This window comes from Hyposmocoma kahamanoa, unplaced genomic scaffold (assembly GCF_003589595.1).
Source record: "Hyposmocoma kahamanoa isolate Upper Pololo Valley unplaced genomic scaffold, ASM358959v1 224, whole genome shotgun sequence".
Taxonomy (NCBI): domain Eukaryota; kingdom Metazoa; phylum Arthropoda; class Insecta; order Lepidoptera; family Cosmopterigidae; genus Hyposmocoma; species Hyposmocoma kahamanoa.
The window spans coordinates 5,609,047-5,635,096 of record NW_020653743.1 but is presented as its reverse complement, the minus strand read 5'-3'; the positions used below and the strand labels follow the sequence as shown (position 1 = coordinate 5,635,096).

General features: G+C 37.7%; 6 protein-coding genes across 7 annotated transcripts in view; 3 read left to right on the top strand and 3 right to left on the bottom strand.

The window, feature by feature from the left end:
• Positions 1 to 289: 289 nt before the first annotated feature.
• LOC113228231 (protein lethal(2)essential for life-like) lies at positions 290 to 1,052 on the bottom strand. Its single transcript, XM_026461493.1, has one exon. It carries the CDS (start codon positions 916 to 918, stop codon positions 370 to 372), a length of 549 nt encoding a protein of 182 aa, XP_026317278.1. The 5' UTR covers positions 919 to 1,052; the 3' UTR covers positions 290 to 369.
• A 2,772-nt stretch (positions 1,053 to 3,824) lies between these two features.
• Positions 3,825 to 4,582, top strand: LOC113228232 (protein lethal(2)essential for life-like). Its single transcript, XM_026461494.1, has one exon. The coding sequence runs from the start codon at positions 3,962 to 3,964 to the stop codon at positions 4,505 to 4,507; it is 546 nt and encodes a 181-aa protein (XP_026317279.1). The 5' UTR covers positions 3,825 to 3,961; the 3' UTR covers positions 4,508 to 4,582.
• A 2,151-nt stretch (positions 4,583 to 6,733) lies between these two features.
• On the bottom strand, positions 6,734 to 11,239 carry LOC113228192. Its single transcript, XM_026461435.1, has 6 exons — positions 11,148 to 11,239; positions 10,805 to 10,992; positions 9,811 to 10,004; positions 8,836 to 9,289; positions 8,055 to 8,237; positions 6,734 to 6,918 (listed from the first exon to the last, which is right to left on the bottom strand). The coding sequence occupies exons 1-6, from the start codon at positions 11,237 to 11,239 to the stop codon at positions 6,803 to 6,805; spliced, it is 1,227 nt and encodes a 408-aa protein (XP_026317220.1). The 3' UTR covers positions 6,734 to 6,802.
• A 6,183-nt stretch (positions 11,240 to 17,422) lies between these two features.
• Positions 17,423 to 18,161, top strand: LOC113228194 (protein lethal(2)essential for life-like). Its single transcript, XM_026461437.1, has one exon. It carries the CDS (start codon positions 17,475 to 17,477, stop codon positions 18,030 to 18,032), a length of 558 nt encoding a protein of 185 aa, XP_026317222.1. The 5' UTR covers positions 17,423 to 17,474; the 3' UTR covers positions 18,033 to 18,161.
• A 4,128-nt stretch (positions 18,162 to 22,289) lies between these two features.
• On the bottom strand, positions 22,290 to 23,139 carry LOC113228193 (protein lethal(2)essential for life-like). The gene has a single exon (XM_026461436.1). It carries the CDS (start codon positions 23,022 to 23,024, stop codon positions 22,365 to 22,367), a length of 660 nt encoding a protein of 219 aa, XP_026317221.1. The 5' UTR covers positions 23,025 to 23,139; the 3' UTR covers positions 22,290 to 22,364.
• Positions 23,140 to 24,024: 885 nt separating this feature from the next.
• The window catches only part of LOC113228191 (heat shock protein 68-like), a 2,351-nt gene continuing 325 nt past the window's right edge, over positions 24,025 to 26,050 (top strand). Inside the window, exon 1 of one of the 2 annotated variants that reach the window (XM_026461433.1) lies at positions 24,025 to 26,025. In XM_026461433.1, coding sequence (XP_026317218.1) covers positions 24,042 to 26,025 — 1,984 coding nt within the window. In that variant the 5' untranslated portion in view covers positions 24,025 to 24,041. The remainder of the gene's footprint in view (positions 26,026 to 26,050) is intronic. The other variant, XM_026461434.1, reaches the window with a different exon arrangement.

Here is a 26,050-nt window from a genome sequence, read left to right as displayed (position 1 = left end):
ATTAATAACTATTGTAACTATAGTGAATAATAGGGTGGTTTGCACTAATATTACACATAACTGGTTGAAGACTGTACCACCTCAAACAACCGTGACCACGGGACCTGTAAAGGACCCGAAACGTCGGTTTGTTTGAAAAAACAAATATGGGTGATTTAAATCCGGAAAAATAGTTTCATTTGCTAAATAAATAATATTTAGAATTTTTACAATCAAATGTCTAAAGGTCACCTTCTTTCCTTACATTGAAAACTTAAATGAAAAACATTTTTCATGTTAATGAATTTTTATTGAAAGCTTATTACACTAAATTCAGTCTTAAATTATGTAGGTATAATTAAGGACTAGAGGAAAAGTTCCGAGGGTTGTTCATTTCTTCGCTTGTTGGTTTTCTGGCGGTCCCTGGTCCTTAATTTCTTTCCTGATCGGTCCTGTTTGCTGAACAGAGACTGGTCGTTCACCTTTCACTACTTGTTGAGTTTGGCGCGGGGCGATAATCGACAATACTCCATCCGAAGATAGCCTAGATTCTACAGTCTCCGCTCGGCAACCTTCAGGTAAAGCATATCTTCTCACAAACCGACGACTAATGTAACCATGTTCATCTTTTTTCTCCTCATGTTTGCCTTCAACTACAACGTACCCATCCGCAGTTTTGACGGAGATTTCTTCCGGTGCGAAATGTTGCACGTCTATATTAACTTGGAATTTGTCCTTGTCAGACTTGATATTGGATCCTTGATCTCTAACCGCAGCAGCCAATTGACGCCACGGTCTGTAGTAATCGCGAGACATTAATGGAGAAACTGCAGATACGAGTATGTCGTCCGGAGTCAATGCCAAGCCGAAATCTTGGTCAAACAAACGTCTGGGTATGACGGGAAAGTCGTAATCAAACGCGTACGGTAGCAAAGACATCTTCCTTGTTTAATTCAAAATCTTCCAATAACTTTGAAAATTACAGCAGAGAATGGCTCCTCGAAAGTTTCGAAAAACTCCAAAAGTCGCTTGTATTGCTTGTGTCGCTCGTAACTTCGATTTATTCGAACTGTTGTCAGGTAGCATTCTCGTTCGAATTTATACTCCTACTAACGACATCTAGTAAAACGTAGAAAGTTCTAGTATTTACAGGAATGCACGCACAAATAGACGTACATATAATTATAATGTATTTACTAGCCTGCCATCTAGCGTCGAATAGTCATATCGTCTGACTTGTGCGTCCATCTCTTTCCAACCAAACAGTGTTACCATAATTTCAAACATTTTCCACTGTCTAGGCAATCTCGCTATCTCTTTCTAATTCTAAGGTCTACCTTCCGTCCTTTAGGATAGTATTCCAGAAAGAACGAGATATTTCCCAAAAATCTAACAATCGAATTCAATGGATAATTGGATATGGATTATGGACATCTAGGGGCGGATGCGATGCGTCACAGTTTTACAAAACCATTACCTATACAAATTGTTTGCAAGTTAACAAAATGTTATCAAAACGTTATTTTTGACTCGGAACGTTTAACCCGGAGTTATAGCATTTATTATTACTTGGGCGGTGAAAACTTAGAAAAGATAAACACAAAGGCGCGTTGGAACGACTAACTTTATAAAACTATCAAATTAAATGAAGCGTTTGATGGTGTAGGTGCGTACCTACATACCATAATAATTGTATACCGAATTCAATATAAAATGTTCAATGTTAATCATTGAATTTTGTCAGTAGGTACATTGTTGATAGGTAGGTACTTCTCTCTGGAGAAGCAGTAAGCGGCAACTACACAGAAGGCACTCATTGGGCATCAAAAGAATTGGTAAATGACCAGTAATTGGTTTGTTGAGATCCATATAACGAAAAGTAGTACCTACCCCGTACATTTAATTTTACGATAAACTTGTATACAATTCATGAACGGGTTAGGCGTGTTTTACAAGAGCTAATGGAAAATAAATCTTCGCGAAAACTGTCACCAATCGTGTTTCAATCAAGGAGGTCCTCAATTCGACTATTTTTTGAGTGAAAAAATTGAAACTGCGAAAAGTTATGTAAAAATTCAGGTGTTGAATAAGAAACGTTTTATAAACACGTAAGAGTAAAATTTGAATCAGAACGATTTATAAACGAACCAAGTATTCTGAATTTGTCATGCGTAGAAAATGTAATAAATGCTGATTTTTAACCGACTTCCAAAAATGAGGAGGTAATTGGGAACCTCGATACAATTTTTTTCTATTGTTACGTGATTACTCCGACATTTGTGCACCTATTTCGATGATTTTTTTGTGTTGAAATCAGGATACCTGATTATTGGTTTATCTTTATACTATTGATTAGTTACTTTTTACCGTTACTGAAAAAAATCAAATTGTTTCAAACTTACCTTGTCCCTGGAATCGAACAAAAATTTAGAAAATAAACACTATATCCTCGTACTTATAAGATGTAGAGACATAAGAATAAATTAATAATAATAATTAATGCTTTGAGTCGCGAACTATCACATTATTCATATCAACTGCTTGCAGTTTTTTTTTTTTTTAATATATAATAGACACACGCTTGGCCACAATCTCACCTGATGTTAAGCGACGATGTGACAGACGATGGGACGCGTTTGCCTAAAAAATGCCTATTCATTCTAGCCTTGAATAGCCCCAAATTGTACTTTTCGGGAAATACAGATTATTAGTAGAGCATTCCATTCCTTTGTCGTACGCATCAGAAAGGAGGAGGCAAAGCGCTTAGTGCGAATAGGTGGAATATCAACGACATAAGAATGGTGTGCTCCGGACCTTCTAGTCGACCGAAGGAGGAACGGTGAGGGCGGAACCAAATTGAAAAGTTGAAGTCACGACTGCAGATATGCAGTGCATCTGTTAGAACAGAAATCAATTTCTAAGACTGAACGTATAACCATCGCTCAAGCTTACAATCAAAAAGGGTTTGGACCTTTATCTAATATTGCACAATTGTGGGTATCGCTAGTGACGGAAATGACCTATCATTAAAAATCAAAATTAAATGCAGATCGATATCTATTGGACTTCATAGTTAGTTAATACCAAACTTACCCACTGTAGTAGTATTTTAGTGATAGATCATAAATAATAATAGGTACTTATTAGATTTTATGGGTGATATTAATGGTAAGACCCATCGGTCCTACCATTATAATATCTATGTAGTACTAACGCATAGGACTTTAATATTTATTGGAGAGATTTTATCCTCATCATTAATCCTATCGTACTAATCGATGCAATCAAATAATGAGTGTTAATTTTGTACATTTTCGTTTGGTTCTTTTTTTTAATAAATTGTTTAATAAAAATATAACTTGGCTACAAATTCAAAGCCTGTATAACTGCAGAGCAGTTTATGGGCGGAGACACACACACTCATCTTCAGCAACATACCTATGCCTCCTTATCAATCGTACACGGCCCGATAAGATAGTCCTTTTTAAAAAATGTGTTAACGCATATTATGTACCTATACCGACTTGTAATTAAGAAAAATAAAAGAATGTTACCTTTAAATAAGTTTAGTTGGCCTAAGCATTTAAGATGGAGTACATTGAATTTTCTCTTACATTTATGAAATCACAGAAACGTCAACTACCAACATAATTAAAAACATGAAAAATTAATTTAAATAACTTTGTTGTTAAACGACATGTAGATAAAATGCTACTTCACGCTAGATGGCGTAGTAAGAAATAAATTGTACAAAAAGACGTAGAATTTTCTAGTTGTAGTACTAGAACGTTCTACATTTCACTAGATGTCGCCGCTAAAGTATAAATTTGAGTAAAAGCGTGAACAGTCAACAGTTTGAATAAGGCGAAGTTACAAGCTACACAAGCGACATTTGGGAGTTCTTCGATACTAGCGATCGAGAAGCGTTTCTCTATTGTGATTCTCAACGTTGTGAAATTTTGTTTGTATTGATTTGAAGAAGATGTCTATGCTACCGTACGTGTTTAATTATGACTTGCCCGTCATACCCAGACGTTTGTTTGACCAAGATTTCGGCTTGGCGTTGACTCCGGACGATGTACTCATATCTGCAGTTTCTCCCTTACACTCTCGCGATTACTATAGACCGTGGCGTCAACTGGCTGCTGCAGCAAGAGACCAAGGATCCAGTATCAAGTCTGACAAGGACAAATTCCAAATTAATATAGACGTTCAACATTTCGCACCGGAAGAAATCTCCGTCAAAACTGCGGATGGTTTCATTGTAGTTGAAGGCAAACACGAGGAGAAAAAAGACGAACATGGTTACATTACTCGTCAGTTCGTGAGAAGATATGCTTTACCTGAAGGTTGCCGAGCGGATTCTGTAGAATCTAAGCTATCTTCAGATGGAGTATTGTCAATTATCGCCCCGCGTCAACCTCGAGCAGTAAAAGGTGAACGACCAGTCCCTATTCAGCAAACTGGACCGATCAGAAAGGAAATTAAGGACCAAGGACCGCAAGAAAATAAAGTAGCTAAGAAATAAACAACCCTCGAACTCTTTTGTCTACAAATCCTAAAGTACCTACATAATTAAAGACTGATTAAATTGAAATAACCTTCTAATAAAAATTAATTAATAAAAAAATGTTTTTCATTTTAAATTGTATAAACGATGCAATCTTTCAAATTGTAAAAAAAAACAATAAGTAATATTATTATATGTATACATACCTTAGAGGATGGAATTGGATTCCATAGTCTAAGGCTCAACTCACACTGGGGCAGAGTCGAAGCGTCGCGACACGTCCTGTTTTTCAACTACAACCGCCTGGCGCCTCGATTCCATATTTGCAAAATACAAATTTGTACCTTAAGAATGGGAAAATAGAGATGAATATGCTATAGGCGAAAAACATGACGCGTCGCGACGCTTCGACTCTGCGCCAATGTGTTTTTTTTTTTAGCGTGCCTTATTCTAGCGTGACCATGGTCGAGTTTTTGAAATTTGACTAGCCAGAAAAAAAGTCGCTATTTAGTCTGTTCTCTAGTCGCAAAAAACTAAATTAAGTCGGTCCTCCCGCCCATACTAAATTTTTAAGGGTGTGTTGTACTGTTCACGCTGGAATAAGCTTAATCCAGCGGCACCATTTCTCAATCTCGAGCACCACACAACACCTAGCTTAGGTCACTTAGATCAATTTTACACTATTTGTAGGCCGATTTCATGTGGCATGCCTTTGCGTGCTTTAATCCACCGTGACCATGGTCGAGTTATGGAAATTTGACTAGCCAGAAAAAAGTCGCTATTTAGTCGGTTCTAATCGCAAAAAACTAGATTTAGTGGGTCCGCCGTTCAAAAGTTCCTAAGGGTGTTTTACTGTCCACGCTTGAACAAGCTTATTCCAGCGACAACATTTCTCCATTTCGAGAACCACAACACCAAGCTTAGATCTGATTAAAAGAAATCACTTTTTGGCTGTTGACCGTTAGAGCAGATGTTCTTTTGAGATTTTGATGCATCGATGTGGCAAAACTTATAACTTACGATTCATAAGACAATAGAGCTAACGTTTTCGAGAAATTAATGTTCGATCAAATGGCATTCTATCACAAATAGGGAACCCCCTTACAACTCTATTTTTGAGAATGTTTACTTTTCAGCGCTCTGAAAGTAAACACGACCTCTCATTCAGTTTTTGGCGCGCGCGCACTCTGACTGTTTGGTAATCATTTTAAAAACAAAATTCCTACTACATTTTCATTCACACTGTCTAATGACTGTGCGTGAACGCATTTATTCTAAACAGGGGCCTGTTCAAAAGTGTCTCCTTCTCCCCTAATATGAAAACGTTCAACAAAAAATTACGTCCATTATTCCAGCGTGAGAAATGCCCGAGTTTTTGGAATACAGCTCGGGTAAAAAGTCGTCATTTAATCGGTTCTAGGACTTAAGGCGCTGCGCAAACGTGTGTCTCGTGTTGAATAAACCGAGCGATTATTGTCGCGACAATAAAAGCGAATATTCCATTCTCACACAACCGATATGAAATCGACACAGTCGCCGGTTGTCGCAGTCGGACCCTGTTTTCGCCAGTAGCCACAATCGCAATTTGTATGAAAATAGAATATGTTATATTCGCTACTATATAGTTGTAGGTTACTTGTACAGTTCCTGAGAATAGTTGTATCATACGTATCCAACACAATTGTAACTTTATTATAAAAAAAACCTGCCACAAAAATTAAATATATTTGCCAAGTTTTATTGAAATAGGTTACCGGAAAGTGCGAGAAACAGGATTCATTCCCTCCCTATTTTGAAATGAAAAATGTGGAATATTTTCTTTTAAATGTGAGCAATACTAAGGTACTCTTTCCAACAAAAAGAATCATTAAAATCGATTCACACGAAGTTATCGCGCAACATACATACAAAGACACCGTTTGCGCGATGCCTAAATGACGACTTAACACCAACCAAATTTCGACCATGCTCACGCTCTGACAAAATTTTATTTCAATTTTAGAAAGTGCCAGTTTGTATAGTATTTTGGCAGCGATTTTCGATTCTTACCACCATTGATTTATTTGTAAGCCAATGCTTACCACAGACATATATCTATGTCTGGTCGTCACCTACTCGGAGTTCACTGGGTAGGTTGCTTCGGCGGGCAAGCGAATGCGACCTGTCCGTTAACCTCCTGGTTGTAAATGAGCCACGAGGATAAAGTATGACTTATTAAAACGAACCTCTTATACGATAAACAAACATTTATTTGTACATTATTTAGAGTATATTACATTTGTATACTATGATAATGTGCCTTATAATCTAAATTCAGCACTTGTATACAGTTTTCTGGTTCCTGGACGTGACTTCTATCATTAGCTCTGTCATATCCTCGCTTAGCTTCACATGCATCACAGGTTGTTCTGTCGTACTCACTTCTCGATCTATTGCAAATACAATATAAATGAATATTCTTTTCAGTTTTTGGTGGGGCAGTGGACTATGGCTAATGGCGCATTTACACCAAGTCGTCAGGCCCAAGACGGCAAGCTACCCGGTGGAAATAGTGAGTCGTCTGACGACGGTAGTTTGCAGCGAAACTCGACTGGGTGGGTCTGCCACAAGTCCGCAGACGACCCGGTGTAAATGCACCATAAGACTCGTCGAAGAATTGCCGAGAATGCACGTGAATTGCTACAGAAGACGCACAACCTGTTTTTTTTTACTCGTATCTGTTTGTACGTTACACAATTAACATACAATCCTTTTCATTACGCTACATAAAATTATGTTACAAAAGTTCACTTCCCCATTCCGTTCCGCGGCTATGTAAGCCGAGCCTCAACCCGCTCCTTAGAGAAGAACCACGCCCAGCGTTGGTATGGGTTGATTATGTATTGTAAATTGTAAATAATAGGAAATATAATACCACTGTTCCACGGAACAGATGAGGAATTATTAGCGAATATAAAGTGTGACCACTTATAATGTATTCATTCATTCACATATTAAGGGTCGTTTTCAAAACACGAATGTCAAAAAATGTGTTCAATTCATTCAATTCATTCAATAACTTTTGTAATATTACACGAATGCCAAACATTATTTATTTAAAACGATTGCTTGTTTACTTAGTCTGTGATACACATCAAAAGGCACTTCACTAAATAAAAACAAATCAACATCAAAAGCTCGTGGAATTACATCTAATTGCCGAGTTTTATGAAATCGGTTACTCGGGTTATTGGGTGGAATATTCTCTTCAAATTTAAATGAGATCAATACTGAGATACCCTCTTTCCAACAAAAAAAGAATCATCGAAATCGGTTCATACATGCGAGTCGCATAATATACACACAAAACAAAATAGCCGAATTGACAACCTCCTCCTTTTTTAAAGTCGTTTAAAAACTTGGTAATTTCTCATTCGTTTCTCATGTTTTCTCGGGAAATATAAAATGTGTATGTGAATGAATAAATGAATACCATAACACTAACAAATAGTGCAACCCCTGCATACTTGTGGATATTATTATTATCTGTTATTAATTTCTAAAAAAATTAGAATTCTGTGCTCACCATTAGTCTGTGTATTAAGATTGTTACCCATCACCACCGAACTTGAGCTACTGGCATATGCCTCACGATTAGAAGGGTTTGCATTTGATGACCATGCACCACCAGCATATAGCAAATATTGGTTATCATTGGATATGCTTTCGGTAAGTGGTGGTTCACGTTGAGACATCACTTGCACTTCAGCTGGAAAAAGAAAGTATTATGAATTAGCAATTATGTGGTTAATAAAATAAAAAACGAAGATCTGAAACTAGTATTGATAACACATATATAATATATATACATGTACTACTATAATAGAAGAATACTATATAAGAGACTGGTTTGACTCTTTTTCTTATTGCAAATAATGTATTGTATGAGAGAGACAGAGCTAGTTAACTTTTGCAGGTTGTACAGCAGGGCCAGTTTTGCACTTTGGATTTGGGACCTTCCCCTACTCAGAGAAATGGTGTTGTATTGTATTTAAATGTGCTGATATTCATAAATTTATGTAAGAAATCAGTGCAGTAGGTAATATTTCAAAGTCCAATTATAATTTTATACCTTTTAAATAAATAGGACATGACTTATGCAGAAGTGATTTACCATCACCTGAAATTTGTAATTTTTTACTTATTATTTTGTCTCCATCTGCAATCAACCCTTGAACCGTATACATATTTTGTGCAATACAATTTTAAGGCATGGCATATTTTTATATATCTTTTGTGGGATGGTTAATTTCTGTATTATGACACCCAATCAATTTCAATCTATAAATAAATAACATGTTCTTTACCTTGTGCAGATGCAACAGGAAACTCGGGTTTCATTTCTAAAATCTGTCCGTCTATGATATCGTTAACGTCTGCGAATGCCACCTCCGGAACTGTGGCAACAATGCCCTCAATTCTGGACTTCGATTCATCCACATTCTCACATTTCATTCTTTTAGCCACATTATCCTGGGGTTTATCTTCTTGCGCTACAGGTCTTTTACGTTCAATTTTCTTTTTTTGAGGCTTTGATTTCTCAGAGACTTTTATTTTAAGAACGCGCGAAACCTCTTTGCGTATTTTGTTTTTTACGTCTTCAGAAAGGTCGATGCCGCTATCATAGTTTTTAGCATATTTTGTGATTGGTTCATCGTCACTACTCTCACTGTCAAAATTAAGGAATTCAGGGGTCGTTGGTTTTATATGGTCGGATTTAAAAAATGTACGCCATTTTTTTAGAAGATTGTCGGCAAATTTCTGTAAAAACAACTTAATATAGGTATGCCTTTTTTGTCGTATCAATGGGCGAGCAACAACGTTTCGTATATTTTGAACACTTTGCTAACTCTACAGTGTTGTTTTTCAAAATGATTTACCAGTAATCAAGATTGAGACATTCTATGTCATCCCTGAGTGTTTAACATTATTAACCATATTAACCATTGACTTACAAATAAATGGACGACGGGTCTAATACAAAAACCACGAAAAAAATGTCCCAATTCAACCTATTTAAACGTAGTGACATGTAAAGGCATATGAAAAAGCAAAAACGTTGAATTTAAATTGTAATGTCATCGCAGTACTGTCTAATTTTGCTTGCTTCGCTATCAGTCGAACAAACGAAGACTAAAGCGTGAATGACGCTCTGTATACGATTTTAACGCCCTATAAGTTCGGACACTTTTTCGCGCGGACCCGACGTCCATATAATTGTAAGTCAATGATATTAACAATGTCTCTGAGGTGGAAAGAAATGAAACTTGAAAAATACTAACAAACTTCATGGGTTTAGGAATCCTCAGCATAAAGTGCTGCGGATGTTGTTCCAGTGACTCGCACTTATGGCAAAGATCATAGTCATCACAAGAGGTACACTTGTAGCGGAACCCAATGATCTGTTCCTTGCAGCTGTTGCAAATTACATTGTTATGTGGTTTCGGTTCATGGTCCATAGCTGCATATGCTTCCTCTGTGAATCACAATAAATTAACAAAATAACTTCTGAAGAGTAGTTGTATTGTCAACTGCATTTCATGATATGTCACTTTTGTTCGAATATGAAGAAAAATGAACAATGAATAAGATCCATCAATGTGTAGCTCGACATGCTACGTTCTGTATGATACCAGAGACTTCATTTCTAAGGGGTCCAGTACCTACCCAGAAAGTATAATAATAATAATTAATAAAACTACTTAAGGAGTTCTCGAGTTTGCTACACATTGGAATAAAACTAATTTTTACACAATTAAAATTCCGATTTTTTTTTAATCCAATTGTTTAGGAAAATGGCATATTGGTCAATAGCAATTATTTGCAATAGTTATCATAGAGTTAAGAGTTTTGTATGAAAAGTTAAACTAAGTACTTTCTTTTAAAGATGCCAGGTTTTATTAATGGAAGATAATTAATTATTAATCAACATTACTTATTGTCTTTATGACTGTTTTTTTTTTAAGTATATATCTTCTAAGAAGATAAAAGCCCAATCGCTGTAATTTTTACGTGACTTTTACATGAATGATCTTTTTATGGAAAATTTTAACAATCTTTATTATGTATGTATGTGAACATTTTATTGTACCACAAAACAAATCACATATTGTGTAACAGACAATGTAATAATAATTATATTTATAAATCTTTATTCCTTATTCTTTTCAAACCAAAAATACGATTATGCCGCAAATGCAATACTCATCTTTTTGACGCAAATATGAAAAAATCTTTGGAAGTAGAACCGTGATAAACCAGTTAGAGATAATTTACCTTCACCAGTACCCGACAACCGAGAACCAGGCACATAGAAAGTGGGAATAGCATCTGCGCCCAAATATCTGTTTCTAGTACTTGAAGGCGCAAAATGACGAGAACAAAATCTGTAGGACACTGTTAATTTATTTGGCTCTTTTTCGAGAAGGTCGTCTCTACCGGCGGCTTTCAGCCATTGAGCCTGCCTGCAAAGAGATTAAATATCTATGAACAATGATTGCACAGGCTGTCCTATAAATAATCAATGCATTAGCATTTAAAAATTTTATAGCGAATTTCTAAACTGTGATTGGTGTATATTTTTATTGTTTAAATTGTTAAATTTTTTCTCATAACGTACCGATGTCGTTCTTTCGGGAGTCCATAAAAGTTCAAGTGTTTGTTATTTCGACTATTACGTCCACAACCTTGTACGCAACAATAATTAACCATTCTTTTTATTTTAATATTTATTTCAATTATTACAATAAAAACTAAAAATTATTCAAGATGTTTGTACAGTAAATCCAAATATAAACAAAAACAAACATCAAATAATTTCCAGTAGCACAAAAAACTTATTACGAATATATACATCTCGCTCTTTCATGAACAAAGTTTAGCATTCTTTTATACAATCACTCTGCTTTACTTTGCCTTATGTGCTACTAGAAACCTTGTACATGATGACAACAGGATAGCGTAATTAAATTTTTGTAGGAGAAAGCGAGATAGATAATAAAGCTGAGGGAGCTCACACAAAAAACGACATCTAGTGTCGAGTAGTGAAGTCATTGCACATTTTGTACTTTAGTCAGAGGTTATCAACCATTGATATGTTATTTTGTTATAATAACTTAAGATGTTAGTTATTGTATTATTTAAATGCAGTTTGAATATTTTTTTTATGTCATATAATTTTATTTTTATTCGTTAATTAAGTAATCCTGTACGGAATACTAAAGTATTAAACATTTTTAAATTTATTATTAAATTGATATTCAATTATTTTGTGAAATTACTAGTTTGTATAATTATTAACACAAAGATCGAACACTCAGAAAAAAATCCTTCGATCCGGGCGGATACGAACGGAACCAACTAGCGGACCTCACGAATTTTAATTCGTGAGGTCCGCTGGTTCGTTCCGTGGCTTAGTTGGTATAGCGTCTGGCACGTTATGCTAGAAGATGTCCGTTCGAATCCGGCCGGATCGAAGGAATTTTTTCTGAGTATTCGATCGTCGTATTAATAACTATATTAAACATTATTCTCATTTTCACATAAAGTGTACACACAACATAAAGTGTACATACACTCTAATGTCGGGCCACCGAGATAATGTTACGTCAAGTTTATTTGTCAATAACGCGACAACTAATATAAACATCACAATAACTTATGTAACTTCACGACAGACATGTCTGGACTCTGGGTGTAAGGATTGGCATATCGTTTTATTCTTATTGAACTACATAATATGTGAAATTTATTGTGCCTGCTTCTGAAATCTTCTGATTTGATGGTCTTTCTTTTTTAACTTATAATAATAATATGTTTTTCAAAAACACCTATATCGGACGCGTTTTTCTAGCGACTACAAACATAGAATATCTATACCTAAATAATACAAATTAGGTACAAAGTACACACAAGCTTACCTACTTTACGTTACGGTGTTGTGTGGCCACACCTAAAAATTATTTGTTGAAAATCATTCATTACGTCTATTAAAATGGGGTTAAAATTATAGTTAAAAAATAAGTTTCTAAATCTCCTGACCAGATCTACGAACGTAATAAATAATCGCAATCTTTTTTTATTATATCCTTGGTACAAATACAAATAGCATAAATACATGAAAAATAGAATTAAAAGATGATTATGCAGTGTCTAGTTTGTTAAAAGTTTACGACACCTGACCGTATTCGTACGCACACCCCTACAAACACAGCTCATCGATTGTTCTACAATGTCGTCGCAACAAGGAACTTTCGAGACTTTTTGTGAGTTTCATTATGGACCCCGAACGACTTACCATAACATAAGTATACCAACCGGCTACTCATAAAACTCACTTTTGTGTGAAGAATGAATTACGATGACTGGGTTATTTTTTGTATCATTTTCCGGACAGCTGTTTCATTTCATCAGCTGTCTTTGAATTATGCTTGAAATGTCTGTGTCCGCCCGCCGGTATTAACAGCTGCTACATTGTTATTAAATAACGGTTTTGATATCGCAGATTTTTTATTTGTTTGCTCAAGTACCTAGGTAAGCTAATTCATAGCAGGTAAGGAAGTAATAATAGTAATAATAGCAAAATAAATTTGTTCAGTATCTAGCAGTACAATATTAGCAAAAAAAATCCTTTATATGGATAAAGAGTCAATGAAGCCGATTGGAGATACTAGTAAATAGGTACCTAGACAGGTAGAGAGACATCTACATAAGTAGGTACAGAAAAAGAGGACAAATTTAAATGGTACATAGGTACTGTGTAAAGAAACGGCTCAGTCTTAGAAACGCGAACTCAGAACCGATAGTTTATCTTTTTATTTGGATCGATATTTTATTCATAGCGTAAACAACGTAGAAACGCTATCTACATTACTATCTACTTGTAAAGAAAACAAAAAGTACAAATTAAACAGTCAATTAGTAAAATATAGGACTCATTTCCTCTCCCATTTCTGGCAATGTAACTCGGTTACGCACGGGTAACAAGGGATCATACATAGCGATCAATAAATAGGTTCAAAACAACAATATTTATGAAACGAACTTACAATACCTGAATTGTAATTCCATCCTGATTTGAAGTAGGAGGTACTTATTCCGAGAGTCGCATTTAAGGAGCTAGGAAAGACGAAACTAAACGTCTCACTTTCCTTCGTCTCCTCGGGCGGAGGGTCTCATGAAGATTTCCTGACGTAAAAAAGAACTAGGATATTTTGATCGTTCCTTCTCCAAATAGGCTCTCTTTAAATTTGTCCTTCATTTTACTTAACTTTACTTCTCTTCAAAAGTCCTGTTAGCAATTCCACATGCATATACCATTGTGATATATACCTTCATATTACCGTTAACGTTTTTTATTTTTATTTATAATAAATAATAAGAGTATTATTAATAAGAGTATTATTATAAGAAGAGTCTTATGAAGGTAAAAATTAAATTTGTTCTTAAACAAAACATGGTAAGGTTTGACCTATCGGCTCTCAAGCAGAGAGTCGCGAGTTCTAGTCCGGGCTTGCACCTCTAAGTTTTCGGAATTTATGTGCGAAATTTAATTTGAAATTTCCCATGAGCTTTTTGGTGAAGAAAAACGTCGCGAGGAAACCTGCACATGTCTGCAATGCAATTTAATTGTGTATGATGTTCCCAATCCCATTGGGCCCGCGTGGGAACTAGAACCCAAGTCTTCTCGTTGTCAGCAGTGGGACCTTAAAGGCTAACTATTATTATTAAGTCAGCACCATGATAGAATATGCCAACTAATAAATTATGATTTTATGAAATACAAACTGTAAAATTTTATAGAACTGTAATTGCTTTACAATTAATTGTCTACTATCACTTTTAACTTTCTACCATATTTGTAGCTCTAATTAAACATCATTTCAAACAATTTGTGAAACCTTGATGAACCGTTTGACAATACTGCCGGAATGGTTACCTACATTTTGTTGTTGGTACAGCGCGTCAAGATGCCCGTCAAGCAAGACACAGTTTACCATAAGAATAGTCCAATGCCAGGTGTGCTCTTGATTTAAAAGGCCCAAGGTCGATTTCTTTTAAATTTTTAGCTTGAGCTGAAAAATTATGCATCATATTCAAAATCTGGCGAATAATCAAGTAATGAACCTGACTGGTCTACATATTATACATATACCTACACGTTAAAATTATGTAGATTTCTCTACCCAGTCTACCGCATAATGTCTAGACCAGCCATAAACTTCTAGCATATTAAGTCTATGAGTCTGGCGACAAATTCCAGTATCTAGGACACAGGAGTTTGCCCCTAGCTATAAAAGAGTAGTTATTGTGATGCAAGGATACAAAGTTGTTGCTTGACGGGAGTGTTTGTATTAAAACCCGAGCCTGACAAATGTGATTATATTGTTTTTTTCTTACAGAGAATTAATTGGAAAATTGTTATATTTATGTTGGTTGTGAGTAGATCGGACATTTGTTTTGCGGCAAATGTTTTGTCAAAAAATGTTGAAAAACCCGACAAACGCCAGTATGCAATCGCCAAGCGGGTCTTAAGATTTTTAAAAGGTACGCAATACCACGGTATCTTATACAAGGCTTCGCAAGCTGGAGAAAAAACCTTTATAGCATATAGCGATGCAGACTATGCGAGTGACAAACAGACAAGAAGATCGACTTCTGGTTACGTATTTCTGATGCAGGGGGAGCGGTGTCGTGGTCATCGAAAACGCAAAGATCTGTGAACCACTGAGGCGGAGTTTGTGGCGGCCAGCCTAGCTGCACAGACGGTTATATGGCTCACTTGTCTCTACAAGGAAGCGCGTGGAAAACTGTTACTCCTATACTTTATGTCGACAACCAGAGTGCAATCAAGCTCATAAAGGATGTAGTGTTTCACTACGTGACGAAACATGTAGATAGTTTCTTCGTGAGCTGTATCAAGAAAAGAAGACCAATGTCCTCTACATACCGTTTAGAGAGCACTTAGAGGACACTTTAACCAAAGTCCTCCCTAGGGATTGGTTTCTTAAAACACGATCTTTGCTAGGTGTAGTAGACAGACCCTGATCTGCTGGTGGTATAATGGTAGTATGTAATTGGCTCAGATTACAAAAGTAATTGGTATAGAATAGAGGTGGTATCTTTCACAAGATAAATCTGCGAGTAAGACGTGAGTGGCGCTTTTACAATCACATGACCAGCAATTTCTGCCAATATTTTTTTTTTGAGAGTCCGTTGTATGTAGTTTCTGTTAAAAACTAGTTAACTGCGTTTACCTCTTAGGTTATCTAAGTATTCAAACAAAAAAATACAAACCACGTGTCTGAATTTAGGTCGTTATGTATTGATATGTTTTTGCGCCAACGCCTTGATATGGAGATAAATGTAGTATTGCACGTACATTGTATTGTCTATAACAGACACCTATCGATGTGGGTGGTACGTTGGAGGCAATACATTAGTCTTCTTATTTCACAACATTTCTGTCCATCATTGTCTGGGGACTTTGCCAAACAATGCCAATCGACATTTCACTTAGCAACACAGTCTAAATATAGAGATAAGTTCAACGGCCCAGTCGAGATGTTACATTAAACGTGACATTAAATGGTTGTTTACACCTAGCGTTGGGTAATTTTTCGAAAAATTTCTAAACAAATTTGGAAAAATATAATTCGAAGTTTCATATTATGTTCTACGTTTAAATATATCTTTTAATGTTTTATTTAGTATGAATTTTATAATTAAATTGTAGGTAAGTACAAACATTGCCAAAAATGTCATTTTGTAATACCTGATGTCAAATGTTGAAAAATATAGAGCTAAGCTGAGCTAAGTATTTTTTTGTAAAAAATATAATTTTTTCAAAATGGAAAGTTCTCCATACCCCAACGCTACCTATACCTAGTCATTGACCTACCGTTATAGGTGGTTAGGTAAATACATTGTTATGTACTTCTCTTCTTCTCTTTTTACGGCGGCATTCTCATTACGAAAACAAACAACTTTGTTTTGCGAGTTTTTTTGCGATTGTCAAACTTTAAATTAATTAATTAATTAATTTAATAATTTTAAATTAAACATTATTTTAAATTGTCGTTACATACAAATATGCTCTCTGAGCAAACATGCATCAGCTATCACCTTATCACGGTCGGTTTACACGAGTAGTGTCCGCATAAAATAGATACGTACATATAGGTACATTGCCTTAGAATTATTATTCTAAGTACATTGCATTCCTGGGAGACTAACGTGTTCAAAAATGGTACGTATGTACCTATATACATGTACCACGATATGCACTTTTACTTATCACTTTGTACTTAATTCGTGTAAATAGTCATTCGTCGACTTGTACATCTAGGTATTCTAGGTGAACAAAAAACAATTTTGAAATTTTGCAACAAAACTTTTTTATTGTTACTGGCGTTACTCTTATTGATTGTCGAAATTTCGAGATCCTTGATTGTAGTTGATATTAATGAGTTATTACAAAAATTTAAATAATATACGTCTATAAAACTAAAATAGCTTAAAGCTGCAACATTTTATAAAATATCTGTTCTCTCGGTGCATGACGAATATTTATGTGGTCTGTGATGACAACAATGTGTTCTTGTTTGCCCTTGACGAGACCGGCATTATCCGCCACTCGTCGGTCATCGTCCTGTAGCTACGAAAAATCTCGAATGGGCCCGAATTTCCGGGCAGATCAATACTAGTCACTACGGAACGCACACATGGAAGCTACCGTTGCGTGTGGCGTACGTTATTCGCGATCATTCGAGAAACTTGAGATAGTTCTACCGCCCACCAGGTGTCGCGCGTCAATACTATAAAAGCACGCCGGCCGGCGAAACCGGCATGTATTTTGGAATTACCGACTCAACAAGCGACTTGGTGCGAAAGCACTGCGATCTCAATTCTTACTACCTGCGAATAAACTAAACACTATCACACAACAATGTCTCTGCTACCGTTCTTGATGGGTTACGAATACCCTCATCACCATCATCATCGCCATCGCCTGCTGGACCAGGACTTCGGCTTAGCGTTGACTCCTGATGATCTGCTCACCGCGGCTGTTGCACCGATGATGTCTCGAGACTACTATCGACCGTGGCGTCAGTTGGCAAATGTTGCTCGAGACGTCGGTTCCACCATCAAGTCGGACAAGGACAAATTCCAGGTCAATTTGGACGTTCAACACTTTGCCCCTGAAGAGATCTCTGTGAAAACCGCCGATGGCTTTGTAATCGTTGAGGGCAAACATGAAGAGAAACAAGATGAACACGGTTACATCTCGCGTCAATTCACGCGAAAGTACGCGCTACCAGAGGGTTGCAAACCTGAAACGGTGGAGTCCCGATTGTCATCTGACGGCGTACTTTCCATCATTGCGCCAAAGGTTGCTCCACAACTGAAGAACAGCGAGCGGCCAGTACCGATCTCCCAGACCGGACCTGTTAGGAAGGAGATCAAAGACCAGACTCCCCAGGCGGCTGAAAATGGTTCGAAGTAAACCCACTCGATATGGAAAGTGCTTTAGTCTGATATGTGCCGTGAATTTCTTATTTTGTTCCCGTCGGTTTATGTTTCTGTATGTGTTAATAAAGACTGATAATTCTAAAAAGTGAATTAGTTTTTAAGTTTTTAAACTTTAATAAACATTATAATTTAAACTTTAAAACTGTTTATTATTTACTATTAAAATTGACAATGCTTTTTGTCTTAATCTTAGTACGATAGCCTAGAAAATTGCGGCGTGCCTTATACCAGGCGTGACCATAATATGGTCGCGATCATATGATCAAGTTAGAAATTTGACTAGTCAGAAAAAAGGCGCTATTTAGTCTGTTCTAGATGCTAAATCTATGGTTTCTAGTCATGTTTTAGTCGCAAAAAACTAGATTTAGACGGTTGTAGTGAATTGTCTAACGTACAAACAAACTAAGGTTCGCACGATTAAATCATTTTGATTTAAATCGTGATTTTAATTAAACATTTTAATGAAAATCAGTGATTTAGTCAAATGTGTTTAATTTTGCTTCCTTTTCAATGAAAATATAAAAAAAATCCTGTTTAATTACAATTTTTTTTTTTTTTTTTTTTTTTTTTTTTTTTAAAATTTTTATTTTTTTTAAACCCTGGTTACTTTCACACTAGATATTTCAGCGTGACCATGTCGAGTTTTTTAAATTTGACTGGCCAGAAAAAAATCATTATTTAGTCTGTTCTAGTCGCAGCAAACTAGATTTAGTCGGTCCGCCATTCAAAAGTTATAAGGGTTACTGTCCACACTGGAATAAGCATATTATTTTTACGACTAAATCACGACTTTTGTTAAATGTAACAGATCTAAGCCAGGTGTTGTGGTTCTCGAAATTGAGAAATGGTGCCGCTGGAATAAGCTTATTCCAGCGTGGACAGTAAAACACCCTTATAACTTTTTAAACGGCCGACCGACTAAATCTAGTTTTATGCGACTAGAACCGATTAAATAGCGACTTTTTCTGGCTAGTCAAATTTCAAAAACCTCGATCATGGTCACACCGGAATAAGGCACTCAAAATGGGTGTCGTGGAATTTCGTGAATGCTTGCGCTTGCTCGAGAATGCTCGCGCATTCTGCGGAAAGATTTTGACTCGTATCTAGTTTGTATGTACGTTATGCAATTGACCATAAAGTTCATTATATGCTATGTACATGTACATACTAGCGTGATACATATACATATACATATTTTTATATTTAAAGCTCTTTATTTATCCTTATTACTTTTAGTAGCAGTAGAGCTTCTTGTGAAAGAGTTCGTCCAGGAAAGTACTGCCAGACTGCCACCTTGCCTATTTCTGCCGCCGCAGTAATTTGAACGTTGTTGCGTTCCGGTTTCGGAGGGTAAAGTTGCTGGTGAAATTGCAAAAAAGAAAACAGGCCGCGGAGGCAGTTTGGAACATAATTATGAGTTTTTGTAAAAGGTCCTCCGTCCTATTTTTACTTTTTTTTTTATTACAACAACAGAAAACAGACTACAAAATGATACTTGAATTAGACTTGAGCTATTTTACATTATATTATGTAACATTATAGATCTGACATCCAATTATACATATTGTATCGATGGGCGTACATTGTAATGCTTGCCATCGATCGTGGTGAAAGGATTTGCTATTATTACTTGCCGATTCTGCTATTCTCGTATAGAGAAAAGATCTCGCGCTTTATGTCCCTCTCATACAAGTCGCGTCCTGTCCTGCAAGCTCTTGAGGGTGCGCCAGACGTACAGGAACAGCATCGTGCGGGGAGGCTCCTTTCGTGCACCCCATTTTATGCTTATACATATATCTAAATACCAGATATGTAATATGCACTGCGAGTAGGTTCCCTAAAACATAGGTGTTCGATGAGCATAGAACTCAGGGTAGAGTTGTCAGTTTTATTTACTTGCCTGCGATCCTCCAGACTGGATCATGTTGAAACTTTTGCGTGTGTCAATAAGCATTCTCATATCAATCATCTATTTATCCTGATCTTAAAGGATAAGCAGGTATATCTATGAGTGAAATAACTGAGAAGTCCATAGCAATTCATGAAACATACTTTGTCTTCTTTTAAAAAGGGGCGCCAGCGCGCCCTGTCTTGTGCGGTCTCCTCCCAGTTGTCTGTATTCTGTATGTAAGGCCGAGAGGTCTTTTTCCATTTCGTCCCTCCATCATCGGTATTTGGGCCGACCAACCGGTCGTCGACCACTAGGATGTCCCATATAGGACCTTTTCACGCCCTAGAAACTGGCATTTTGTTTCTACTAGACTTTCCAGTATAGAAACTAAACGATAACGTTTATTTCGATATTGATAACGTCCGCGTCAAGACCAACACTCAGGGACTGCGATTATAATTTTATATATGTAATGTACCAATTGCCTATGACATATACACTAATATATTCCGTATTGCACGAGGTTCGAATCTAAAAAGTGGCAAATGCAGCAGGAAATAAAAAAGAAATAATTAAGTTTCTGACTGAGTAGACGCATCTAATGAACTTTTAATTTTTATCTCCGACTTTTAGTGGATATCTTTGAAGACATAAGATACACTTGAAGAAGTCCAATGTTTCAATCGTACGCACAGCACACTCGCATAGACTAGGTACGTTTTCTTTCTTCTAGTACACAACTGTGTACGTAGAAGAAAGAAAATAATAATAACGCACACACTCAACATGGCCCCGCACTAGGGAAACCCTGTGTCGCGGGTGCCATGGACACAAACACATAGACAACCACAAAATTACACCCAAACTCACGAGAGAAATAAATGTAGGTCGTACAAATATTTCTCCCGACCCGGGAATCGAACCTGAGACCTCTGCGTAGCAGTCCGGCATGGAAACCGTTCGGCCAGAGGCAGTTAAATGTATCGAGTATCGAGTCGTCAATGGTTGGTTAAAGACACAAATTGGAAATGGAGTAATTAAGTGCTTTTACAAAATTAAATTACCTTATAAATTAATTTTAAAAACAAAATAAAATAGTTTTATTAGGGGCAACGTGGCAAACGAGTGCACTGAGCGGTAGTAAATACTCTGAAGGGTCGTATTCTAGAACTCTACTCAATGCTCAAGTCAGGATTTGAGTATGGTTTAAACACTCGAAATCATACTCAAGTCCCTGCCATTAGGGTCGTATTTCCAGTGCAATCCTGACTTGTACATTAAGCTCTACTCAATGCTCAAGTCAGGATTGCACTGGAAACACAAGCACTGAAAATACGACCCTAATGGCAGGGACTTGAGTATGATTTAGAGTGCTTTTAACCACACTCAAGTTCTGATTTGAGAGATTGAGTAGAATTCTGGAATACGGCCCTTATTCCAGAACTGTATTCAATGCTCAAGTCAGGATTTGAGCAGACTTGAGTATGATTTCAAGCACTGGAAATACGACCCTAATGGCAAGGACTTGAGTATGATTTCTAGTGCTTTGAATCATACTCAAGTCCTGACTTGAGCATCGAGTAGAGGGTCTAGAATACGACCCGTGATGTGTTGCACCGAGTGACCAATGTGGCGAAGTTGTAAATGCACTGCTTTAAGTTGTCCTAGTAGTTGTAAAACAATTGTAGAAAGCCTCCTGGGTTTGTACAGAAATGTATAAAAAAGCCGCCCTACCATTGTATGACATGGGACCTTTTTAGGTACTTATGTGCTTTACCAACATACAAAGATTTAAATAGATGAATAAAGGTACCTACTTTTAAAATCCTTTATTTTTTTACTGAAATTAGACGAAAATTGTATCGAAAGACGAAATTACATAGTATGGTACGATTATTTTCTTGTTTGTGTGAAAATAAAAACATTGAAATAACGTTTACCTACGTATTTTCTGAATATGTTCGTTCGTATGTTAAGCACACGGTCGTCTACAAATTACAAAGATTTCCTGTGTCATCAAATCTTTTGTGAGAACTGAGTGGCCACACACATTTAGTTAAATTTTTTTTCACTTCTTTACAAAACCCAGAAGCTACAACGCATTTGTAAACATTGGAGAACTACCTTTTTCAAATACCCAATAATGTCTACACATTGTAGTGGCAGACTTTGTCGGGCAGGACTTACCACCCTTTTGATTAAAAAACATTTATAAACGTCGAAAGCTACAGAAAAGCTACTGAAATGGAGATAATTGTTGTAAATGATATGACAATTACGATAATTTAGTATCTTTAAGGTCATTGATTGAAATTCCTTGTTTTTTTTTAACCAGTTTATTGGAATGAAACAATCAGTCTTTTTTGGTTGGGACGACTTAACTAATAAATGACTGGAAACTTAAGGTTATTTATATTACTGATTTGAGATGCATGTTTCACTATCACAAGTTTCTTGCGATTCTTTAGATTCAGTCTTGACTGGTCCAGTTCTAGTGATGGGCACCACTCGTTCTCCTGGAACTTCCACCTGTTTTCTCGGGGCAATGACCGTTAATACTCCGTCACTCGAGAGCTGCGATACCACCTTCTCAGGTTCAACACCTTCTGGTAACGCATACCGTCTTACGAACTGTCGGGAAATGAAACCATGATCGTCCTGTTTTTCTTCGTGTTTTGCTTCAACAACAATATAGCCATCAGCTGTTTTCACAGTTATTTCTTCAGGAGCAAAATGCTGGACATCCAAATTGATCTGGAACTGATTTTTATCGGTTTTAATGGAGGAACCCACGTCCTTATTTAATGCAGAGAGGTATCTCCAAGGTCTGAAGTAGTCGCGGAATCCGAAGGGCGACAGTGACGAGAAAGGTGACATGAATGGAGTCAAGAAGTCGTCAGGAGTTAACGCCATCCCAAATGCCTGGTCCAGCAGATGTTTGTGCGGATTGCTGTACTTATTTTCTACCCGTTTTTCAGTTTCTGATGGACACTTTCCTTCGGCGAGTGTCGAAGTGCACATACTGACGAAAATCGCCAGGATGAAGAAAAACGACAATTCGTTGATGTTCTTCATTTTCGAACCTTTACTACCTATTGCTTGTAAAAAATCACTTCACAATCGCTTCCAAACACTTGTAATCACCAAACCACTCGTTGAGCTCTTCACTCGTTGCTTGCTTTGAATTTCACTTGACAGCGAAACGGATTCAACTGTTTATATACCTACCCGGGCCATCTAGCGGCAAGTAGTTAAGCTAGATAATTCTGGAATAGATTACGTGTCAGCCTGGTAGCGAGCCACGTTTGCGATAATGTAATCTGACGTAATTATACCTGGTTTGTCAGTACTACCTTATCAGTTTATTGAACAGTAAAGTTGTTTACTTTAAAAAAATGTTGGCTTTTTCTGAAAATAAAGCTTGTGCTTTTTTACAGCGCCATCTCTTATACACTGGAAGTACCGGATTGTTCTCTACTTTTCTAGAATATAACGAAATTGCTTGTATAATTTAGTCTATGGCAAATCAAAAGCATGCTAAACAAGCAATAAATAGTACAACATAACGGTTTTTAATGTGTTAATTTATTTTGAATTCCTCATTAGGTTGTTAAAATGATTTTATTATACTTTTAGTGCCCTCTACTATCTAATAGCTGAACTAATATAGCATTTGTAAGAAAAAGACAAATCAACATGTCGAAAAGAGAACACATTATATCGTCTGTTTTCTCTTTGTGTGAATGTTTCCACTATCAGTGGAAAGATTTTTTACAGCGGCTACCCTAGGGATCTGTTTCTTTCTGTACTATAACTCTGTCCTTGTCTTATTTACGACCATTCTCGAAATTTCCAGATATATCATTTCTAGAACTGTGTGGATTGGTGTTCTCGAATATAGTGGAAAATTCTTTTATGTGATTGGTCAGAGTCAGGGAGTATAAATACGGTCTGACGTCGCAGCAATTCATTCAGTAAAATTTGAAAAAGCGAACAAGTAAGAAGTGAGGAGAAAGAGAATTTGGAGTTATAAGATTCCAATTACACGAAGGTTTATTATACGAGTTTATTGAAAAGTGATAAATTGTGAAAATGCCAGCTGTAGGAATTGATCTAGGAACGACGTACTCTTGTGTGGGAGTATGGCAACATGGGAACGTGGAGATCATCGCCAACGACCAGGGAAACCGTACTACACCATCGTACGTCGCTTTCACAGACACAGAGCGATTGATTGGGGATGCTGCTAAAAACCAGGTCGCGTTGAACCCTAACAACACTGTATTCGACGCGAAAAGGCTCATCGGACGCAAATTCGACGACCCGAAGATTCAAGCCGATATGAAGCACTGGCCGTTTAAAGTCGTAAGTGACTGTGGAAAACCGAAGATACAAGTGGAATTCAAAGGGGAGACAAAACGGTTCGCGCCTGAAGAGATTAGCAGTATGGTGCTGACCAAAATGAAGGAGACTGCAGAAGCGTATCTTGGCTCCACAGTTCGTGATGCTGTCATCACAGTTCCAGCTTACTTTAACGACGCACAACGACAAGCCACTAAAGACGCCGGTGCTATCGCTGGGCTCAACGTCCTGCGAATCATCAATGAACCCACCGCCGCTGCGTTAGCATACGGTCTCGATAAGAATTTGAAAGGCGAGCGAAACGTTCTTATCTTCGATCTAGGCGGTGGTACATTCGACGTGTCTATTCTTACTATCGACGAAGGTTCTCTGTTCGAAGTTAAAGCTACTGCAGGCGACACGCATTTGGGCGGCGAGGATTTCGACAACAGACTGGTGAACCATCTGGCAGAAGAGTTCAAACGCAAATACAAAAAAGATTTGCGCAGCAACTCGCGAGCTCTACGACGACTTCGCACGGCTGCCGAACGCGCCAAGCGCACGCTATCATCCAGCACAGAAGCTACAATTGAAATCGATGCACTCCATGAGGGAATAGACTTCTATACAAAAGTGTCGCGAGCGCGTTTCGAAGAATTGTGTGCCGATCTATTCCGTGGCACACTTCAACCCGTCGAGAAAGCGCTAGCCGACGCTCGTATGGACAAGAGCCAAATCCATGACATCGTATTGGTTGGTGGCTCTACTCGCATTCCAAAAGTGCAGAGTTTGCTACAGAACTTCTTCTGCGGCAAGAAGCTGAACTTATCTATTAACCCCGATGAAGCAGTGGCATACGGTGCAGCAGTGCAAGCGGCAATTTTGTCAGGCTCCAACGACACGCGCATTCAGGACGTGTTGCTGGTGGACGTGGCACCGTTGTCACTCGGCATTGAAACCGCCGGTGGCGTCATGACAAAAATCATCGAGCGCAATAGTAAGATTCCGTGCAAGCAGAGCCAGACGTTCACAACGTACTCTGACAATCAACCAGCCGTCACAATTCAAGTTTACGAAGGGGAGCGTGCTATGACGCGCGATAACAACCTTTTGGGTACATTCGATCTTACGGGTATCCCACCTGCACCACGCGGAGTGCCCAAGATTGATGTTACATTTGACATAGACGCGAATGGTATTCTTAACGTATCAGCCAAGGAGAACAGCACTGGCCGTAGCAAGAACATCGTGATAAAGAACGACCGTGGGCGGCTGTCGCAAGCCGAGATCGATCGCATGTTGGCCGAAGCGGAGCGTTATAAGGATGAAGATGAGAAGCAGCGACAGCGCGTAGCAGCACGTAACCAACTTGAGTCATACGTATTCGGCGTGAAACAAGCGCTGGATGACGCCGGAGACAAGTTGGGCGAAGACGACAAGTCTACAGTACGCCGTGAGTGCGACGAGGCACTTCGCTGGCTAGAGAATAACACACTCGCAGAGAAAGAGGAGTATGAAGATAGACTCAAGGAGCTGCAGCGCGTTTGCTCACCAATTATGACTAAAATGCATGGTGGTGGCGCGCCTGGAGGAGGCAGACAAGGTGGTGGTGGCTGTGGTATGCCTGGAGGATTTAATGGAATGCCAGGTGGAATGCCCGGCGGAATGGGCATGGGCGGTGGTATGCCCGGCGGAATGGGCGGTGGAATGCCCGGCGGAATGGGCATGGGCGGTGGTATGCCCGGCGGAATGGGCATGGG

Excerpts from the sequence above, each read along its gene's own strand:
- LOC113228192 (XM_026461435.1), bottom strand. The coding sequence starts at position 11,239 with ATGGTTAATTATTGTTGCGTACAAGGTTGTGGACGTAATAGTCGAAAT. Across the intron at positions 10,005-10,804 it reads GTTGTCGGGTACTGGTGAAG|AGGAAGCATATGCAGCTATG; the intron begins GTAAATTATCTC and ends TGTGATTCACAG. Across the intron at positions 6,919-8,054 it reads TCTTAATACACAGACTAATG|ATCGAGAAGTGAGTACGACA; the intron begins GTGAGCACAGAA and ends TATTTGCAATAG.
- LOC113228231 (XM_026461493.1), bottom strand. The coding sequence starts at position 918 with ATGTCTTTGCTACCGTACGCGTTTGATTACGACTTTCCCGTCATACCC.
- LOC113228232 (XM_026461494.1), top strand. The coding sequence starts at position 3,962 with ATGTCTATGCTACCGTACGTGTTTAATTATGACTTGCCCGTCATACCC.
- LOC113228194 (XM_026461437.1), top strand. The coding sequence starts at position 17,475 with ATGTCTCTGCTACCGTTCTTGATGGGTTACGAATACCCTCATCACCAT.
- LOC113228193 (XM_026461436.1), bottom strand. The coding sequence starts at position 23,024 with ATGAAGAACATCAACGAATTGTCGTTTTTCTTCATCCTGGCGATTTTC.